The following is a 21,059-nucleotide window of genomic DNA, read 5'->3' as shown; positions in this document are numbered from 1 at the left end:
GAGAGAAATCTAATCAAGATTTCAGAAGGATGAAATATTTTGAAATGGAGTCACAGAATCTTAGAGTCATAAAGCATAGAAACAGGCCCTTCAGCCCATCATACAAATGCCAGCTACCGACACTAATCCCATTTGTGTTAATCCCATTTTCAGTGGTTCAATTTAATATCAGAGAATGTATACAATATACAACCTGAAATCCTTACTCTCCACAGACATCTTTGAAACAGAAAACCCCTAAATAATGAATGACAGAAGAAACACAAGCAGCCCAAACTCCCTCCCCTCCCCACGCACAAGCAGCATCAATCAACCCCATCCACGCCTCTTCTTCTAGCAGAAAGCATCAGCATTCCCACCTCCCACCATGCAAGTAACAGCAAAGCCCCAAAGAGAGACCATGGTCTACAGACCATCAGAAACTACTGTTCCTCCCTAAATAAATAAATGGATATATGGATATATGGATATATATATATATTTTTTTTCTATCTCACACACACACACTCACTCAAGGGAGGGAGAGATATCACTCCTTCCACAGTGAGAGGGGAAATTTTAAATAGAAATTTTTCTCTATTCCCTGCTCATTCAAGTACTTGTCTGGATGTCTCTTAAATATTGTTACTTTTCCTGATTCCTTCATCTCCTCTGCAATTCATTCCAGATGTTCCATAAGACCTCATGACACAAGAGCAGCATTCAGTCATGGTGGATTTATTTTCCCTCTCATCCCCATTCTCCTGCCTTCTCCCTGTAACCTTTGATGACCTTGCTGATCGAGAACCTATCAACCTCTGCTTCAAATACACCCAGTGAATTGGTCTCCACAGTCACCTGTGGCAATGAATTCCACAGATTCTTCACCCTCTGGCTAAAGAATTTCCTCCTCATTGCCACAGAAGCAGAGAACATGACACAATTTTAAAAGGAATCAGACAAGAGTCTGAAAAGGTAACATGTACAAAAAGATGGGAAAAGAGCAAGGCAACTTCGTGACACTGGACAGCAGAAGGGTTAGAAAAGATAAAGATATGGTGGCCCAAATGGCTTCTTTGTGTGTTGGTTCTAATAAAGTATATAAAATAACTTTTTAATTGATTTAATCCAGATTATTGAATCTTCTTGAACTGGCACTAGTCCAGAGATTCCCAACCTTTTTGATGCCATGGTGCCTTACCATTAACCGAGGGGTCCATGGGCCCCAGATTGGAACCCCTGCTCTGGACCATTAATCCCAATTGACTTCAAACTTCTGTTTTTAACATTTATTTTTAAATCGAGATACAGCACAGAATAGACCTTCCCGGCCCTTCAAGCCATGTCACCCAGCAACCCCCCAATTTAATCCTAGCCTTATCACAGGATAGCCTAATCAATTTACAATGACCAGTTGACCTACCAGTCAGTAGGTCTTTGGACTGTGGGAGGAAACCAGAACACCTGGAGGAAACCCACGCGGTGAGGGGAGAACGTACAAACTCCTTACAGGCAGCAGTAGGAACTGAACTTGGGTCGGCTGTATTGTAACCATAATGCTACCATACTCCTTCTTCATGAATGAAACCCCATTCAGCGATAAAGTTCCTCCAAAAGGTGCCCTGATGAGTATTAACCTCAACTGATATGATGAAAAAGTGCAGATTTGTCATTATCAATGAAAGGGTTCCTTGTTCACTTGCACATCACTTGGACATCAGTCCCATTCACAGGGAATAAGCAATTAGAGCTGCAGGTGTCCTCCACAGACTGGACGTTCATCTCCAGGCTGATTCGCCGGATGTGTCTCATTGGGCGTGACTTGTTAAGGGAAGAACGGCACTGATAATAAAATTATTTCAACTGGAGTTTTATATCTATCAACGTTCATATCAAGGTCGTGGGAAAGGAATATTTGTGCAGACAAGGTTAAATAAAACACAGACCACAGATTGATGTCCTGCTGCGTATGATAGCTCTGTGTGCGTGGGGGGGTGTGGGGGTGTGGGGGGCTGTTAACACAGTGACAATTAATTAGATTTATCTACACAGCAACAGACTTAGTTGCTGATGCATTTTTAGAAGAGCTGGTTTACAGCAGGAGATGGTGGGGAGAGAATGGGTAGGCACAGATGGGCCAGTAATTAGTCCCTCTCATTTTAATTATCCTCTTCTTTTTAATTGCTGCATCCTCACAGATCCTGGTGCTCGAAACATGCATGAGAGTGGCGCTGAGGTGAGAGATCAACCATGATACAGCAGGCGTCAGAGGCTGAATGACCCTATTCTGATTCTGATTCAGAAGTTATAGACTCACTTCTGCTTTAAAATCCAGGTTTACACAATGGCCAGCCAGCTGTATGCTGGAACACACATATGTAATTAATTTGATCCAAAGTATGATTAATTACTTCTTCTTCGGCAGTCCTTGGGATGGAGGACAATTATACACAACGCTGGCCTACTTTGAAATGGAAAGGAAAGGGTTTGTTGCATACATCACACTTCCAAGATGATTTCATATTTCCTTTTTGTTTTAAGAAGCAAAGTGGGTTATTTCAATGCTCCATTGACAGAGAGTAGTTTCAACCTCATTTTTGACAAACTTGACAACCTGAGATTAATAGGACAGGGAAGGGTCTTCCCATTCCCTGCAAACCACCCCCACCCCCCACCATACCAGCCAGCAACGAGACGACTTGTGGGACAGTTCCTGGGAAATCTTGGGAATCCTGTCCTGGAGTGAAGGGATATGGGGAGAAGGCAGGAAAAGGGTACTGATTGTGGATGATCAACCATGATCACGGTGCTGGCTCGAAGGGCTGAATGGCCTACTCCTGCACCTATTGTCTGTTCAGTAAGTCCTCTGGTTCTGCCATTCAATAGAATCAAAGAGTCGTATATCACAGGAAGAGGCCCTTTGGCCTGTTGACTAACCACCACCCATTAACACTAATCCCACACTTATCCTCCCCACATTCCCATCAACTCTTGCCAGTGTCCTCCAGCCACCTGTATACTTACAGTGCCACTTGGCCTTTCACCACACACAATGTGGGAGGAAACCAGATCACCGAGGGAACTGTGCAAACCATACAGACAAGATCGCACCTTCCCACTCATCTATACTTTGTAGAAGGCCATTACTGATAAATATCTGCCTTCTTCTACTCAGTTCCCAACAGTCACCATATTACAGAATTATAAAATCTACGTATTAACTAACATCTTTGGATTTTCCCAATGTATGGATTTTTTTTTACATCAGTCTTATCAGGCGGAGCATACCTGGTTCTTCTATCATTACCAGATCTGGATCTGGGGCACCTTCTGTCCAATAAACAGATCACACCTCAACGGAAAGTGAGCAGGAATATGGAATCGAGTTTGAGGACCAGCCATGGTTGTATTGAATGATGGAAAAGGCTTGAAGGGCTGAATGGCCCACTCCCGTTCCTGATTTATATATTTCTCTGCTTCAATCCATGTCAATGCTGTAGCCCCAACCTCCTGAGCTCTAAACTCACTGACCAATTTCATGTCTGAGACCCTATTGGAAGCCCAAACACATTACAGGAGGAGGAGTTGGAAGAACATTCCCCTTGGGAACATCGCTCATTGCTCCCTTGGGCTATTTCCCCCCGCCTACATGTCATTCCTAGAATCGTTTTCCCTTCCCCCAAAGAAGAGCTGCTCTTTGAGATAGGGTAGGGAATTTTTTTTTTAAAAAACTAAGTAGAAGCAGGTCAAAGATCCCCCTGAGGGGTCAATTGCTCTCCTGTCCCAACCTTTCATGACCCTTCAGATACATTCCAGTGACATGGTCACGGTTCGCATTCACTGCTTGACGTTATTTCAGCAGGTTGTTGATGCATCACTCTTGGTGCTGGAACACAGCATGCATAGTACAGTGCAGGGGCAGACCCTGCTGCCCACAAATGAATTCAGTTAGTAATCAAATGCCAAACTCAACTAATCCCACAATGTCCACATATTTCCATTTCATGCATATTTATGTGCCTCGTGAACATCCGAGAGCCTCTCAAACATCTCTATTGTATTTGTCTCTGGCAGTATGTTCCAGACACCCACCACTCTCACCTCACCCCACCCCCCCCAACACATCTCCTTTCAATTTACCCCCCTCACTTTAAATGCCTGCCCTCTCGTATTAGGTGCTCCAACCTTCAGAGAAAGTTATTGACTGTCTACTCTGTCTGAGCCTCTCGTAATCTTATAAACCTTTATCCTGTCTTCCCTCATCCTCTGCCGCTCCAGAGAAAACAACCCAAGTTTGTCCAACCTCTCCTTGTAGTAAATGCCCTCTAATCCAGGCAGCGTCCTGGTAAGTGCCTTCTTCATATCCTTCCTAAATTGGGGTGACCGGAACTGTATGGAAATTGTCCTGTCCAAGACAGGAAGAAGCTGCAGAAGATCGTGAACACGGCGCAGCACATCACACAAAACAATCTTCCGTCCTTGGACTCACTTCACACCGCACGCTGTTGGAGCAGTGCTGCCAGGAAAATCAAGGACACAACCCACCCAGCCAACACACTTTTCGTCCCCCTTCCCTTCGGGAGAAGGCTCAGGAGCTTGAAGACTCGTACGGGCAGATTTGGGAACAGCTTCTTTCCAACTGTGATAAGACTGCTAGACGGATCCTGACCCGGATCTGGGCTGTACCCTCCAAATATCCGGACCTGCATCTCGGTTTTTTTTTGCACTACCTTACTTTCCATTTTTCTATTTAAGATTTATAGTTTAAATTTTTAATATTTACTATTGATTTGTAATCCAGGGAGCGGGAAGTGCAGAATCAAATATCGCTATGATGAATGTTCGTTCTAGTATCAATTGTTTGGCAACAATAAAGTATAAAGTATGCATTACTCCAAATAGGTTCCAACTAGAGTTTTATACAACATAACTTCCTGACTCTTGAACTCAATTCCTCAACTAATAAAGGCAAATTTACTATGTGTTTTCTTTATCAGACTTTGATAGCATGGTAGTTAGGGGTTGGTGTAATGCTTTACAATGCCAGTGAGTCCAGGATCGTTTCCCACCACTTTCTGTCGGGAGTCTGTATGTTCTTCCCATGACTGCATGGCTTTCCTCCGGGTGCTCTGGTTTCCTCCCACATTCCAAAAACATACAGGCTATGGTTAGCAAGCTGTCGCCACTCTACATTATGTTGGCATTGGAAGCAGTAGGGTACCTCTGTAATTCTGACCCACGGTTGGGAACTTGTCATCTACTGAAACAGAAAACATAACTGTGAAGGGCAATCCATGGGAGTTCATACCAAGGTCAGAGTGTTTCTACAGTCCTCCCATTACTCATTCTTATGTATTGCTGGAATCTCTGTTACACTGAAGGCAATCACTTAAACTTGGCTTTCATTCTTACTGTTCCTTGTCATTTTATTCTTGCCAAAATGTGCTTTTTAAAATTCCCTGGCTGGAGCTGTGGAAGTGGAGTTGATCCAGTTACCATGCGATTATGTATCCCTCTATTTGCTCAAGGGGAACAAAGGAAATTGAAGCAGTTAGGGCTTGGTCAGTACTGGGGAGGGTGGCTTTCAACATTGTGGGTGGAAAAATTTAGCTCATTTCAATTAACAATGCTGATTGCTTCACGATAGGGCCAAGGGTTTAAAATACCAAAGGCAGGGAACAGCATAACTTCCAGTAGTTGAGAGGGGTGGGGTAGGGTTACATACAGTCATCCACAGATACCAGCTCAAACAGGAGAGCTGGGAGAGGTCGCAAGTTAGAACAGAAAGATAAGACAGGAGGAGGGGGTAAGGAAAAGGAGGCAACATTGGACGAAAGACCACAAGATACAGGAGCAGAATTAGGCCATTTGGCCCATCAAGTCTGCTCTGCAGGAGAACAGGTTGTGGGAACCTGATTAGAACTGCCATCGCACACGGACTGTAGGAATAATTGGTTGGGCTAAGTGGTTGGTTTTGATGTGATTCCAGTACAGCCAATGAGAGGAATGCTAGCTATTGTAATTGTAACCTGGTAAGTGAATGTGGGTGTTGGTATTACAGCCCAGGTGAGAGGGGTGGCACAGTAGCACAGCTAGCGGAGCTACTGTCTCGTAGCACTTAAATCCTGGTTTCAATCCTGACCTCAGGCTCTGTGCTTTGGAATTTATGCATTCTGCCTGAGACAGCATGGGTTTCCTCCCAGGTCCTGCAGACACGCGGTTTCAGAGCTTCATTGCCCCAGTGTGTAGGTGAGTAGTAGAAGCTGGAAGTGTTGGGAGGGAGTTGACGATGTTGGGGAAATGGGGTTAATGAAGGATTAGTGGAAATAGGTGACTGAGGATAGACACAGACTTGGTGGAGTGGTGGGGGTGGGGGCGGGGGGTGTCTCTTCTCATGTTGTATCTCTCTGCAACTCCATGAGTCCTCAGCAAGTATCATAAAACAAGCAGCTCAGGTCTGAGTACTGGGGACTTCTCGGACCAATTCCAGGCCGTTGCTCAGTGAGCAATGAACTGCCTGAGGAAGTTTCTTGGGGGATTATGTTGGAACAGTAACAATAATGTTGAGGCCACATCGACTTTATGTAATAGCTTGGTCTTAAGACAGCTTGGATTGACATCTGCAGAAGTGATAGTCCTAAGGGCCTTTCACATTCTTGAAACTCAAAAAGCTACAGATGTGAGAAACCTGATTGCAAGTGTCAGGGGAAGACCGGGTCTCCTGAGGGACCAAAGGGGAAATCTAAGATGAGTTCATGGCCAGATCAGCCATGATCTTATTGAATGGTCGAGCAAGCTCGATGGCCAGATGCCTACTCCTGCTCCTATTTCTTATTTTCTTATGGTGCTGGGTGATTGTGGGCAATTGTGTTTTTCTGAGCAGGTAACTAAGAAACTATAAACACGAGAGATTCCGCAGATGCTGGAAATCCAAAGCAACGTACGCAAAATGCTGGAGGAACTCAGCAGGCCAGGCAGCATCTATGGAAATGAATAAACAGTCGACGTATCGTGCGAGACCCTTCTTTAAGGCTAGAAAGGAAGGGGGAGGGCACCAGAATAAAAGGGTGGGGGGGGGGTGAAGGAAAGAGGATAGCTAGAAGATGATAGGTGAAGCCAGGCTTGTGGGAAAGGTAAAGTGCTGGAGAGGAAGGGGTCTTATAGAAGACAAGAGTTCACCATCGGAGAAAGGGAAGGAGGAGGGGGGACCCAGGGGGAGGTGAGAAGAGGTAAGGGACCAGAGTGGGGAATAGATGAAGAGGGAAGGAGGAGGGAGTTTTTTTTTTAACTGGAAGGAGAAATCAGTACTCATGCCATCAGGTTGGAAGCTACCCAGGCAGAATATAAGCTGTTGCTGTTCCACCCTGAGGGTGGCCTCATCATGGCACAAGAGGAGGCCACAGACCAGCATGTTGAAACAAGAATGGGAATCAGAGTTAAAAGGTTTGGCCACAAGAAACTGCACTGCAACCTCACAATGATACAAGACTTAACAGGATTAGGTCATCGTGAAAAGCTGTTTAGATGTGACCGATAGCACCGTGAGTTTAGAAGAGGGTGATTATAATCAGAAAAAAAAGGGCAGATCCACAAAAGCTATTCCCTCTGGCGATGAGACCTGGAACAGGGGGAGTAAAAGTAGAGCCGGTTCCTCACAGAGTCAGTGAGGCAGAGACTGCACATTTTGCCAGCAACAGAGTAGCAGTGGATCTGACAGAAATTACCCTGAGCTACAGATTGGGCATTAGCTAACTAAATGGTCCTGGCAACAGCCAAATCCATTGCTGTTTTTCATTGAGGAACCCTGAGCAGAGGAGCCGATGGCACACATCCCAGTGATGAGGTTATTATACACAACAACATGTCGACAGTCAAGTTGCAGATGTGAAGGCCGGTGCTAACAGTGAGTCTGGAGCCAGAATCCAAGCCTGTCAAACTGAGAAGGCAGTTGTTGAGATAATTCATTCTTTATCTGGTCCACAGTGCAATGATATACATCTGCCGTGATTCTGGGATTTCAAGGAGGAAAAAGCACAAGTTTGAGGATGAAGTGGACATCGAGGAAGACAATCATGGCTTGCAGTGGCATCTGGAGTAGCTGCAAAAATGGCAGATGGGATTTAATGCAGACGAGTGCGAGATGTTGCATTTTGCGAGGACCAGCCAGGGTAGGTCTTACACAGTGAACAAGTGGACACTGAGGAGAGCGGTAGGACAAAGTGATCCGGCAAGACAGGTCCATAATTTGTTGAAAGTGATGTCACAGGCAGATAGCGTTGTAAAGAAAATTTTGGGCACATTGGCCTTCATAAATCAAAGTATTGAGGAGATGGGATTGTATGTTGAAGTTGTATCGGTGTTGGTGAGGCTGATTTGGAGTATTGTGTACCTAGAAGAAAGATGTAAACAAGGTTGAAAGAGTACAGAGAAAATTTAGAAGGATGTTGCCAGGTCTGGAGGACCTGAGTTATAAGGAAGAGTGAATATGTTAGGACTTTATTGCTTGGAATGTAGAAGATTAAGAGGAGATTTAATAGAGGTACAGTATACAAAATTATGAGGGTATAGCTGAGGCATATGGTCGCTGGCTGCTCGGTGAGATTCAGCGGGAGGCGGGTGCCCGGCACTCGGCTGGGGGCCGTGGTCGAGTGGTCGATGACTTGGGCTGGCTCCCCCACTGGACTTAGTCTGGTGAGGAGGGTGTGAGGACACCCAGCAGGACTAATAAAAACAAAACCTGACGAACGACAGATGAGCTCCTTGTGAGCCAACTAACGGCCATCTTCCGTGGAAGAGAATAAAGCCTCACCATGTATCTACGAATCGTATGCTATGCACCTAGTTAGAAGAGACATGATGAACTTGGGCACTGCGCCGTGTGCCAGGACCTGCCCAAGGCCTCCTCCTAAGGAAGGGCTGAGCTTGAAGAAGCGGCCGCGGCTGGAGGCTGACATGGCCTCGGGCTTGAGTTCGGCAGGGCGGCGGCGGGCGGTGCCAAGGCGGCCAGCGAGAACAAACTGGGGGAGAAGCTGTACTCGGTGCTGTCACAAGATCAAAGAAGATGGAGGTGCATAGCCACCAACCCCAGATTCGGGACGGCACCCACTGACTGACTGACTAAGATAAGATAAATGCAAGTAGGCTTTATCCACTGAAGTTGGGTGGAACTATAAACAGAGGTTATGGGTTAAGGATGAAAGGTGAAAAGTTTAAAAGGAACATGAGGGGAAACTTCTTCACTCAGAAGGTGGTCGTGAGATTGTGAAACACGCTGCTAGCACAGTGGTGCATGCAAATTTGATCTCAACATGTAAGAGAAGTCTGCATAGGTACATGGTGGTAGGGCTTGATGGGAGTAGGCAATTTAAATGGTTCAGCACAGACTAGATGGGCTGAAGGGCCTATTTCCGAGCTGCACTTTTGTATGACTCTAAGTCTCTCACTTCCACTTTAACTGTATACACAAGATTTATTTTAGAAAAAGAATCCTACAGTTAATTTGAATTGGATGTGTGCTACAGATTAGAAAATTCTGGCATTGTGGGATTCTTCCACTTCAACCTATGATAAATGACATAGTTAGCACAGGAGATAAAAACTAAAATCCTGGCAAAATAAAATAGCAAATGTGAAAGAGATCTGTCATCCTGAGGACCATGGCACCTCCCCCTCCACGGGCTCTGTCAACACTTCCTGCTGCCTCAGTAACGCAGCCAACGTATTTATCTAAGAAAAGATGGGCTGACATTGGAGCAGGTTCAGAGGAGGTCACAAGAATGATTCTGGGAATGAAAGGGTTACCATATGAGGAAGCGTTTGATGGCTCTGGGACTGTACTCCCTGGAATTCAGAAGAACGAGGGAGGATCTCATTGAAACCTATCGAACGTTGAAAGGTTTCAACAGAGTGGACGTGGAGAGGATGTTTCTTATGGTGGGAGAGTCTAAGACCAGAGCGCACAGCCTCAGAATAGAGGGACATCCATTTAGAGCAGAGATGAGGAGGAATTTCTTTAGCCAGAGGCTGGTGAATCTGCGGAATTCATTGCCACAGGCGGCAGTGGAGGCCAGAGCACTGGGTGTATTTGAGGTAGAAGTTGATAGATTCTTGATTAGTCAGGGTATGAAGGGTTACGGGGGAGAAGGCAGGAGACTGGGACCGAGAAGGAAATAGATCAGCCATGATGAAATGGCAGAGAAGACTCACTGGGCCAAGTGGTTTAATTCTACTCTAATATCTTATGGTCTTATAATTACAGATATTGTCTCCTCCCTATCAGGTACAAGATACAAAAGCCCTAACGTACATACCGCCAGGCTCAAAGACAACTTCCATCCTGCTGTTATAAAACTATTAAATGGTTCCCAAGTACAACAAAATGTCCCATTGACCTCACAATCTACCTTTCTATGGCCTTGCACCCCATTGTCCACCTACACTGAACTTTCTCTCTCACCATAACTCTTCGTTCTGCATTCTGATATTGCTCTTCCCTTGTACTACCTCGAGGTGAAGTGATCTGTATGGATGGCATGCAAAGCAAAGTTTTTCACTGGAGCTCGGTAATAAATCAATTTACCAGCAAGTCAGCCTAAGCTTCTGGGTCTAGTACCTGCTCAGACAATAACCTAAGCAACCAACTAGTACAGTCCCTCAGCCTGCTGTGTCTTCCTAACTTCAGGTCAATAGTTTTCAGTCCCTCCGCGGTGGAGAAAATCTTGGCCTCCTCAGACGCAACCATATCTCGCTCTCCATTGATGAGCTATGCAAGCACGAGAGGCAATGGGTTCTCTCACATGGTTGGCTTGGGTACATTTGTAGCATACCGCTCGCTTCCTCAGGGGCAATTAGGGTTGAAAATTCTCAGTGACTTCTGTACCCTGTGAATGACTAAAGGAGGGTGGCGTGTAGATGTGGATGTGAGGCTACTGCAGCTGTCCCACACATTGCCAGGATTCAGAATCGCACTGCAGCTGGACAGGGACAGCTGTTCGAGGAATACAATCCACTCTCTGATGAATTTCAAGGAATTATCAAATTAAATTTTGCCAACGTATTTATTTTCCCACCAACCTTGTGTTAGGCTTGCACCTGCTCTGGACCCTTTGCAACTCCCAGCCAGCTTCAGATTTCACACCTCTGAACCCACACGAGGTTTACTCTGGCTTCCTCCCTCTTCCCTCCTGGCCTCCAGGCACCAGCTCCCTCCAGGGTTCCGGCTGACGAAAGGTCATTGGCCTGAAATGTTAACAGTTTCACTTTGCGTGGGTGTTCCCTGGCCAGCTGAGCATCGTCGACTGTTTGTGTCCTCCTGGTTTCCCAGCATCTTCCCAGGTTTGTTCTTGGGCTCTTCCAATCATGACCAGGTTTCTTATAGGTTAAAGTTATAGAGTCACACAGTCATAGCATTGTTCACCACAGGAACAGGCGCTTCAGCTCACCAGGTTCGTCCTGAACTTTTTGCTCATCTCTGATAGTCCCATTTATCTGCATTAGGTCGATATCTTTCAATGTCTTTCCTATTCGAGCACCTGTATTGATCTCTCTTAAATGTGGTGATCGCATTGCATTCCACCACTTTTGGCAGTGAGTTCCAGATGTCAACACTCCATATGAAATCCATCCTTTCAGATCCTCTTTAAAACTCCTTCCTCTCGCTTTAAGCTTATGGTTCTCCTGCTTTTGATACCCACTCTTGAAAAAGATTCTATCTATCCTATTTACGCCCCTTATAGTTGCGCATACCTCTAAATCAGCTTCTTTGCTCCTCAGAAGACAAGCTCAGCCTATCCAATGCCCTCACACCCAAGGTCCTCCAATCCAGGTAACATCCAGGTGAATATCAAGCACAACCACATCCTTCCCCCATACTCCACTCACCAGAGCTGCATACAGTACTCCAGGTGTGGTCCAACAAGTATTTTGTAATGTTGCAATGTAAAGGCAAACATGCCATGTCAGGAGTCTTCTTCACTACCCTATCTACTCGTGTTGCCACTTACAGGAAAATATGAACTTGAGCTCCAAAGTCACTGTGTTATCAACATTCCTCAATGTCCTAACCCATGTATGACATTCCAAAATGTGTCACTTTACACTTGCCAGGATTAAATTCTATTTGCCAATCAGTTTTGCGCTGAGATTTCACTGCCTGCTGCCAACTAAAAAGAGGCGATGAGGTGAAGAAGATCCTAAGGTTAAGGCCTGCATCTCTGGATCAGGAGGAGGTGGGCGTCAGGCAGAACTAGTAATGGATGCACTTGTAGCAAACAGGAACCTGAGGTGGGTAAGAGGGCCAGGCAGGTACAGGGGGATTGGGCATTCGGAGCAAGATCAGCATCAGTTCAGATGTGGGAAGATGCCCCCCACTGTTGGTGTAGAACGTATGGTCAGAGTTTTCCAAGAGAATCCTTAACACAACAGAAATCACTTCACTGGTTGCTGTTGGACTCGCCTTGTTCCAGAACAGCAGCTGCAAGTCCTACAAAATACACAGCAAATCTTTACAAGCACGGCACTCGCTGTAGTCAGAAGACATTGTAAGGCTCCATACAAGTTGTTTCCTCCCTGACAGCAACGATTGTCCCTGTTGCTACACTTCACTCTGGTTCACGCTCTCATGAACCAGTCAGGGAATTGAGGGTTACGGGGAACTGGCACAGAAGAGGTGAGGCCACTTCACCCATAATTACATTGATTAGTGGGGCCGAGGGGCCTTCTCCTGCCCCTATTTTCTTATGCTCAAGACCCACCTGAGAATGGCTGATATAGGCCAGGAACCGAGCTGCTTCCTCCTCCAGGGAATGTCGTGGACTGACCCAGGGCTGGAGTTCAATGTGCCAACGAAGTGACTGGAAAAAGGCAAACTACTGTTAGTGTGCATGAACACCCCACCGCCCCCCATCCCTGACCCCTCCCGTCGCAGCCCATTCATCACCCAAAGCATAATCATAGCTACTTGGAACTTATGCTTCAAAGATTAGTTTACTGATAGTCAGCTTTGCATTCTCAGAGTGGTATAGGACAGAAACAAGTCCTACGATTCACCGCATCTCTTCCGACAGTAAAATCCCACCTGGTCCATACACTACTATGACTTGGTGATTCGAGTATTTCTTTAAGCATTCTGAGAGTAGCTGCCTTCACCACCTTCTCTCATGCAATCAGAGAGAAGGTCATGGCTAAACTGATGACTGTCAATCATTGAAATAGGCTCCCCAGAGCAACCAATGAAGCACTACTCAGAATTGCAACCTCCAACATAACTGAAACCGATAACCTGAAACACGCATCATCAGCAGCAATCCTAGAAACGCTGAGCTACAAAATGAAATACAGTGGTGGGGACAGTCATAGCCCGCACCCCCGGGGACAACGATTGGAAGCCAAAATGAAATACCGCTAGGGCTGAGGTCAGCCGCCTAACTGTGAAGATCAAAGACTCATCTCGGCTACCAAGGAAGTACAGAGGTATGTCCATAGCCGAAGCCCTGGAAACTGCCAAACAACAGTTAACAGCCTCTCCTACCAGACTACAGAGGTACACTAAGGGGCAGAGGCTAAGCGAATAAATGCACTCTTCTCCACAGAACCAGGAGAAGTATTTGTACAATTCCAGAGCAACAACATGCCAGTGCCTGAACCAACCAAAATAGCAACCAAGGAGTACTGGAAGAGTATATGGGAGAAAGCAGCATCGCGTAACACCAGTGCCCAATGGCTGAAGGGCCTACAAATAAGCCTCTGCAACCTCCCAGAGGAAGAACCAGTCACCATCACAGCAGCAGATGTCCAGCAATGGGTAGAAAGTATGAAGAACTGGACATCACCAGGGCCTGACATGACCCACACCTATTGGCTGAAGAAACTATTTCATTTTTAAAATCTTTTTATTGATATATAATCTTTTGCAGCTATAAAATACAGAAGTTCAGCAAATTCGTATATATATAATTAATAAAGCTGAAAAAAAACTCATATATGCTAATGAAAAAAGAATTTTTTATATAAGAAAAAGAAGGGAAAAAAGAGAACCCCAACTAACTGAAAAAACCTCCACTAACTACAGAAACTAACAGTATTACATACATGGCTGGCAGCTCCAATAAACCAGCAGCTTGAAGCAGGCTCCCACCTTGACTGGTTAACTCAAGGAAGGACAGTACTCATAATGAAGGATCTTCACAAAGGAGCAACTACTGGCCTATAACCTGCCGGTCAACAACATGGAAGCTTCTATCAGGCATCATAGCCACCAAGCTGGAGGAACATGTGCGTAACTTCCAGACCCTGCTCAGAGGGGGGTTGGAGTAGTCGGCTCCAAGCACCAACTACTGGTAGATGAAGCAGTAGGTGAGGCAATCCCAAACACCTGTAACATCAGGAAGAAGGAACCTGAGAAGATGGAGAAATACCAGGGCCTGAAAGAACAGATAAAAATGATGTGGAAGGTTAACGCCAGAGTACAGTAATCCCGGTGGTGATGGGAGCACTTGGAGCTGTGACAGCTGGACTAGGAGACTGGCTCGAACAAATTCTGGAAACAACATCTAAAATCTCGGTCTAGAAGAGAGCACCACTAGGAACAGCAAGGATACCGTGCCAAACCCTCAAGCTCCCAAGCCTCTGGTAAAGGACAAAAGATTGATGGAAAAATACACTATATATATATATATATTATACATACACACACACACATAGATAGATAGAGTGCCTACAAAAGTATTCACCCACCCTCCCCTTGGAAGTTTTCATGTTTTGTTGTGTTACTATACTGAATCACAGTGGATTTAATTTGGCTTTTGTTGACACTGATCAATGGAAAAAGACTCTTTCATGTCAAAGTGAAAACAGATCTCTACAAAGTGATCTAAATGAATTACAAATATATAACACAAAGTAATTGATTGCGTAAGTATTCATCCCCTTTAAAATGACACACCAAATCATCACTGGTGCAGCCAATTGGTTTTAAAAGTCACATAATTAGTGAAATGGAGATCACCTTTATGCAGTCAAGGTGTTTCAATTGATTGTAGTGAAAAAAATACACTTGTATCTAGAAGGTCCAACTGCTGGTGAGTCAGTATTCTGGCAAAAACTACACCTTGACGACAAAAAAAAAACACTCCAAGCAACTCCACAAAAATGTTATTGAAAAGCACCAGTCAGGAGATGGGTACAAGAAAATTTCCAAGTCACTGAGTATCCTTTGGAGTACAGTTAAGTCAATCAAGAAATGGAAGGAATATGGCACAGCTGTAAATCTACCTAGAGCAGGCTGTCCTCAAAAACTGAGTGACTGTGCAATAAGGGGACTAGTGAGGGAGGCCAACTCTGGGCAAGTTACAAGCTTCAGTGGCTGAGATGGGAGAGGCTGTGCATACAACAACTGTTGCCCAGGTGATTCACCAGTCACAACTTTATGGGAGACAGGCAAAGAGAAAGCCACTGCTAAAAAAAAACTCACATGAAATCTCAGCTAGAGTTTGCCAGAAGACATGTGGGAGACCTTGAAGTCAGCTGGAAGAAGGTTCTTTGGTCTGATCAAACCAAAATTGAGCTTTCTGGCCATCAGACTAAACACTATGTTTGGTGTAATCCAAACACTGCACATCGTTATAAACACACCATCCCTACCGTGAAGCACAGCGATGGCTACATCATGCTGTGGGGATGCTTCACTGCAATTGGCCCTGGAAGGCTTGTGAGGGTAGGGGGGTAAAATTAATGCAGCAAAATGCAGGGAAATCCTGGAGGAAAACCTGATGCAGTCTGCAAGAGAACTGTGACTTGGGAGATTTGTTTTTCAGCAAAACAATGACCTCAAGCATAAAGCCAAAGCTACACAGGAATAGCTTAAAAACAACAAAGATAATGTCCTGAAGTGGCCAAGCCAATGTCTAGACCTCAATCCAATTAAGAATTTGCGGCTGGACTTGAAAAGGGCTGTTCACTCACAATCTCTATGCAATCTGACAGAGCTTGAGCACTTTTGTAAAGAAGAATGGGGGAAAAAATTGAATGTCCAGATGTACAAAGCTGATAGAGACCTATTCACACAGACTCAAGGCTGTAATTGCTGCCCAAGGTGCATCTACTAAATACTGACTTTAAGGGTGTGAATGCTTATGCAATCAATTATTTTGTGTTTTATATTTGTAATTAATTTAGATCACTTTGTAGAGATCTGTTTTCACTTTGACACAAAAGAGGTTTTTTTTCCTGTATATACTGTATATCTGCTCCAAGTCTTGGCTCCTGATCAGATCCGAATCTAATTGCTCATTCGCCATCCTGCAATGAGAAAATCTGGAAATTGCTTGCTAAACCCCGGCCTCTTTCTAGTTCCACTTATCTTTTGGTCCAAGCTTTAGGTGGCCTGTCCTAACTTCTCGTCGTGTGGCTAGACGTCTCACTTTAGTGGATCATTTCGCCCCGGAGCAGTTAGTTTTGTTCTGTTCTGTTAGGGCATTTAACCAAAACATTGTCTTGTTGTTACTGAAATTCTCAAGCTAAAAGTGGAAAGTTGCAGATCTACAAGTAACTTTCAGAATCAGGTTCAATATCACTGGCATACGTCATGAAATTTGTTGTTTCATTGCAATACATAATAATAAAAACTATAAATTATATATATGCAAAAAGGGAAAAATATTGTGAGGCAGTGTACATGGGTTCATTGTCCACTCAAAAATCTGATGGCGGAGGGGAAGAAGCTGCTCTTGAATCATTGAGTGTCTTCAGCCTCTTGTACCTCCTCCTTGATAGAAGCAACAAGAGGACATGTCCTGGGTGATGGAGGTCCTTAATGATGGATGCCACCTTTCTGAGGCATCACCTTTTGAAGATGTCCCAGATGCTGTGGAGGCTGGTGACGATGTTGGAGCAGACTGGGTTTACAACTTTCTGCCACTTTTTCTGATCCTGTGCAGTGGCCCCTCCATACCAGATGGCGATGCAACCAGTTAGAATGCTTTCCACGGAACATCTATAGAAATTTGCGAGTGCATTGAACAAATGCAGTCTTTTACCATTGATGAAAAGACATCATTCCGAGAAGAAGGGCTTCCTTAATGTAATTTTATAACTGGAAAAGGCCGGGCCAAATGTATTGTTGGTATTTCGGCACAATGTGTTCCTACAGATAGAGAATGATGAGTCATTCTTTAGAGTGAAAGACATCAGAAATTAATGACAGCATGGGGAAAATCTGTAAATAAAACTTTCATAAATTGATGAGTGTCTGTGCTTTAAAGCAAGATTACAGGTGTATAGAGGTAAAGTGTGTCAACAGGGAAAATGAACTCTGGATCATTCTCAGGAATTCAGCAGAGTGCTGATGGGCTGAAAGATCACCTGTCACAAGGAAATCAATCCAAGATTCTATGAGCTGTGTAGGCTTTTGATTTCTCACAGCATGCTCCACTTCAGTGTGGGCAGGGGTGTAACAGACATTCCCCTCTGGGCTTGGATTGACAAGGTTCAGGGGAGCTGTCAGTGTGAGTGAGTTGGCAAGGCTTCACGTTCGGCAGAGTAAATTTGTGTCTGTCAGTCTCTCTCTGCTGAACACTGTCAATTACCTCTTGTCAAGGGGCAAGTTCCTTCCAGCTCCAATCAATGTGCGTTACAAATAAAGAAATCTGATGAGGATTCCAGCAGTGTCCGCAACCAATTAATCACTGGTGTGACCCCACCACTCACCTTTTTCAGTGCCCTCCCCATTGTCAACATGTACCGTGCCTCTGGACTGCTCCTCAAGGTGGCATCCACTCCTCAGTAAAGATGAGTCCACAACAGCAGCCCTTTTAGCTATGTCAACGTGAACTTTGCACAGACTCTGTGGGAACTTCTACACTTTACAGGAAGCATTGACTTTATCAGGAGGTCTTAGAAGGATATGATAGAAAGCTGGGTCGTACAGTATAATGCTTTAGAAAACAGTAATGGCAGGAGAAGCAGGACTCTCTGCTGATCAAGGCTCTTGATGTGGTCAGAGGAGGGTGAAGTGCCAGGCATTACCCCTGAGTATTGCAGGGTTGGGACGACGCACAGTCAGTCACTAAGCTAGAAGAGGGAGGACAGGCAGAAGGCCAAAGTCTTCCCAGGTACTCAGGGGCCCCTTAGCTTAATGAACCTCAGTGACGGATACTGACACCCTTCCAAAGGGATGTCCTCTCTGAAATCTGTCACCCACTCAAAACATAATGCAGCTTCTGCAGAGGACAGGGACTCCATTGCCAAGGGCTGCAAAGGCGACCATAGCAATCAACATTGATGTATCCAAATCCTTCCTAGATAAAGATGCTTGTGACAGCTTGCAGTTTCCCATCCAGTGATGTCTAACATTTGTGGTGACGTTTTCTGTTCAGAGGGAGCTGCACTTCATTCCCCCTCACCACTCATGAAGTTGGATGTTACCTCACTTGGGTCAGTGCTCCCCACAGTGCGGACTATCACCTAATAATCACACATCTACATACTCTGTGTGATACCAAAGGCTGCACGTGTGCACGTCAAAGCCAAGCATCCTGTCAGCAGCCAGCAATCCCTATCCAATATTGAAAAACCTAGATGGAGTGGAAATGGAGAGGACGTTTCCTGTTGTGAGGAAGTCTAGGGCCCACGGGCACTGCCTCAGAATAAAAGGATGTCCTTTTAGAACAGGGATGAGGAGGAATTTCTTTAGCCAGAGGATGGTGAATTGGTGTACTGCATTGCTTCAGATGGCTGAGGCTAAGTCATTGGGTATTTTTACAGGTGAGGTTGATGTGTTCTTGATTGGTAAGTGTGTCAAAGGTTATGGGAAGAAGATATGGGGTTGAGAAGGATAATAAATCAGCCATGATGAAATAGTGGAGCAGACTGTATGGGCCAAATGGCCTAATTCTGCTCCTATGCCGTATGGTCTTATGATGGCGTCATTCTGCACCAGTTTATAGAGCCACCAAAGCTGAGTGTGGCTACCAGGCAACAAAGACATGGCACTAATGGTAGAGTGCCGTTCCGATTCGCAGTGTGGCACATGGCCAAGGGCTCACGATCTGAAGGTCGTGGGTTCGAGTCTCGGCCGAGGCAGCGTGTTGTGTCTTTGAGCAAGGCACTTAACCACACACTGCTCCAGTCCACCCAGCTAAAAAGCTGGGGGTTAACCTCACGATAGACTGGCGTCCCATCTGGTGGGGGGGAGGGGGGGGTCTCGTACCCTCAGTCAATTCACGCCACGGAAACCAGCATATGCACCGGCTTGATGGGCCACAAGGCTCAGGACAGACTTTAACTTTAAAATTCCAATTCGCAGCCCAAGCAAATCTGTGCACAGCGGGTCCATGAAGCCCAAGACCTGACAGAACAGGCCCCTAATGCTATACATCAGCCAGTGACTGGACCGCTGTGAAGGAGCCATGCAGTGCTGGATGAGAACCTGCTGTAAGCTGCCCATTGCATAATCACAGGACAGTGGTGCTTGCTTCAGTGTGAGGTGGAAGGCGGCCTAGACCGTCCTCTGGAAGGAACCTATCAGAGCGACAAATAGTAACCCCAGAAACAGAGGCACAGGAAGCACACAGAGAAAGGTGTCATGTCTTTGCTTGGTCAAAAAAAAACAGGGAGCAGAGTTAAGGGCTCAGGTTTCTTTGGAAACTCTTGGTCATCAGCTTTAAGCAGCTGACGTCTAGACCAGGGCTGTAGCCTTCATCAGCGTGTGGCAAGCCAAGTCCGCCAGATGCGGGAAGTAAAAGCAAGCAGGAGCTTTCTAGTGCCATAACAATCTGTTTTTATTATTGATAGAAAGAAAAGAGATTTTAACGCAGTTTATTTAATATGCAAGGCATCAAACAGAAGTAACACAACTTCTTGAACGGGGCTGTTTAATCATTCTGTTTTAGCAGCAGGACTGTTCAGATCTCAAGAATCCGGGACTAAGAGTTTAAAATCAGCTGGCCTATACCAGCATGTTACTGTGACAGGGTGTGAACGTCAGCTCAGGAGCATACCTCACGCACAGGCCAGTGACAGCAACTGCTCCTACCAGGACTGCAGTTATTGACAGCACCTCCAGCAATAGGGTCATGGAGCTGAAACCTTGCCTCAGCCCCTGCCTCCACTAAGCTGAGTGCTCGCTGAATTACATTCGGTATAAGGAGAGGTTTGACAAATCTGGATTGTCTTCTCCGGAGCTTCGCAGTCTGAGGAGAGACCTGATAGAGGTTTATAAAATTACGGGGAGGTAATAGATAGGGCAGGTAGTTTTTCTGACAGGATAGGAATGTCATATAACACAGCCAGTCCTGAAGGACAGTCTCAGGCTGAAACGTTGACTATTCATTCACTTCCTTCGATGCTGGCTGGCCTGCTGGGTTCCTCCAGCATCTTGTGTGCATATTGCTTTGGATTTCCAGCATCTCCAGACTATTTCATGTTTATAATAGAGGACAGAGCTTTAAAGAGAGAGGGGGAAGTTTACAGTGACAAGGCAAGTTGTTGATTTTTTTTCCACACACGCGGAATGATAGGTTTCTGGATTGTGCTGTCAGGGTGGTGGTGAAAGTACTCACAATGGGCACGTGATGGAAGAGTATGGATCATGTGGTGTTAGACAGGCTTAGTTTAATTTGGCATCATGATCAGCAGAGACATTTTGGGCTGAAGGGATAGTACCTGCGCTGTACTGTTCTCGGTTCTGTGAAAGGGCATGGACAGAGGACGAGCCCGTATCGAACCAGGATACGGTGAAGGGAATTAACTGAGAAGTAGGCTAGTGTTTTATCCAGAGCCTCGTGACCTCAAACAGCCAACGAAGTGCTTCCTGAATTGCAGTGTCGGAAATAATGCTGGTAATATGTACAGCAAGAGCCCACACGCTCTTCCTCACCAGATAATCCGATAACCTTTTGTGATCTGAAATGAAAGATTAATGCTAGGATATCAAAGCAATCTATCTGCCCTTTTCTAAAACAGCGCCACAGAATGGAACATCACTGGAACACCTCAACCGAAGGATGGCATCTTCAACGGTGCACCAGTCTCTTAGTGCGGCAAGAGTAGCTTGGTGGCAATGAGGGTGGGGTTTGGTGGGGGGG

At 45.4% G+C, this 21,059-nt stretch overlaps 1 protein-coding gene across 1 annotated transcript in view; it reads right to left on the bottom strand.

Annotated features, from left to right (window-relative positions):
* The window catches only part of mettl24 (methyltransferase like 24), a 109,062-nt gene that overhangs the window by 69,711 nt on the left and 18,292 nt on the right, over positions 1-21,059 (bottom strand). The window contains exon 2 of the mRNA XM_063040769.1: positions 12,732-12,830. Within this exon, the coding sequence (XP_062896839.1) occupies positions 12,732-12,830 (99 nt within the window). The remainder of the gene's footprint in view (positions 1-12,731; positions 12,831-21,059) is intronic.

Source organism: Mobula hypostoma, chromosome 2 (assembly GCF_963921235.1).
Source record: "Mobula hypostoma chromosome 2, sMobHyp1.1, whole genome shotgun sequence".
NCBI lineage: Eukaryota > Metazoa > Chordata > Chondrichthyes > Myliobatiformes > Myliobatidae > Mobula > Mobula hypostoma.
Note: the sequence above shows the minus strand (reverse complement) of the source record. Positions and strands in the feature narration are given on the sequence as shown.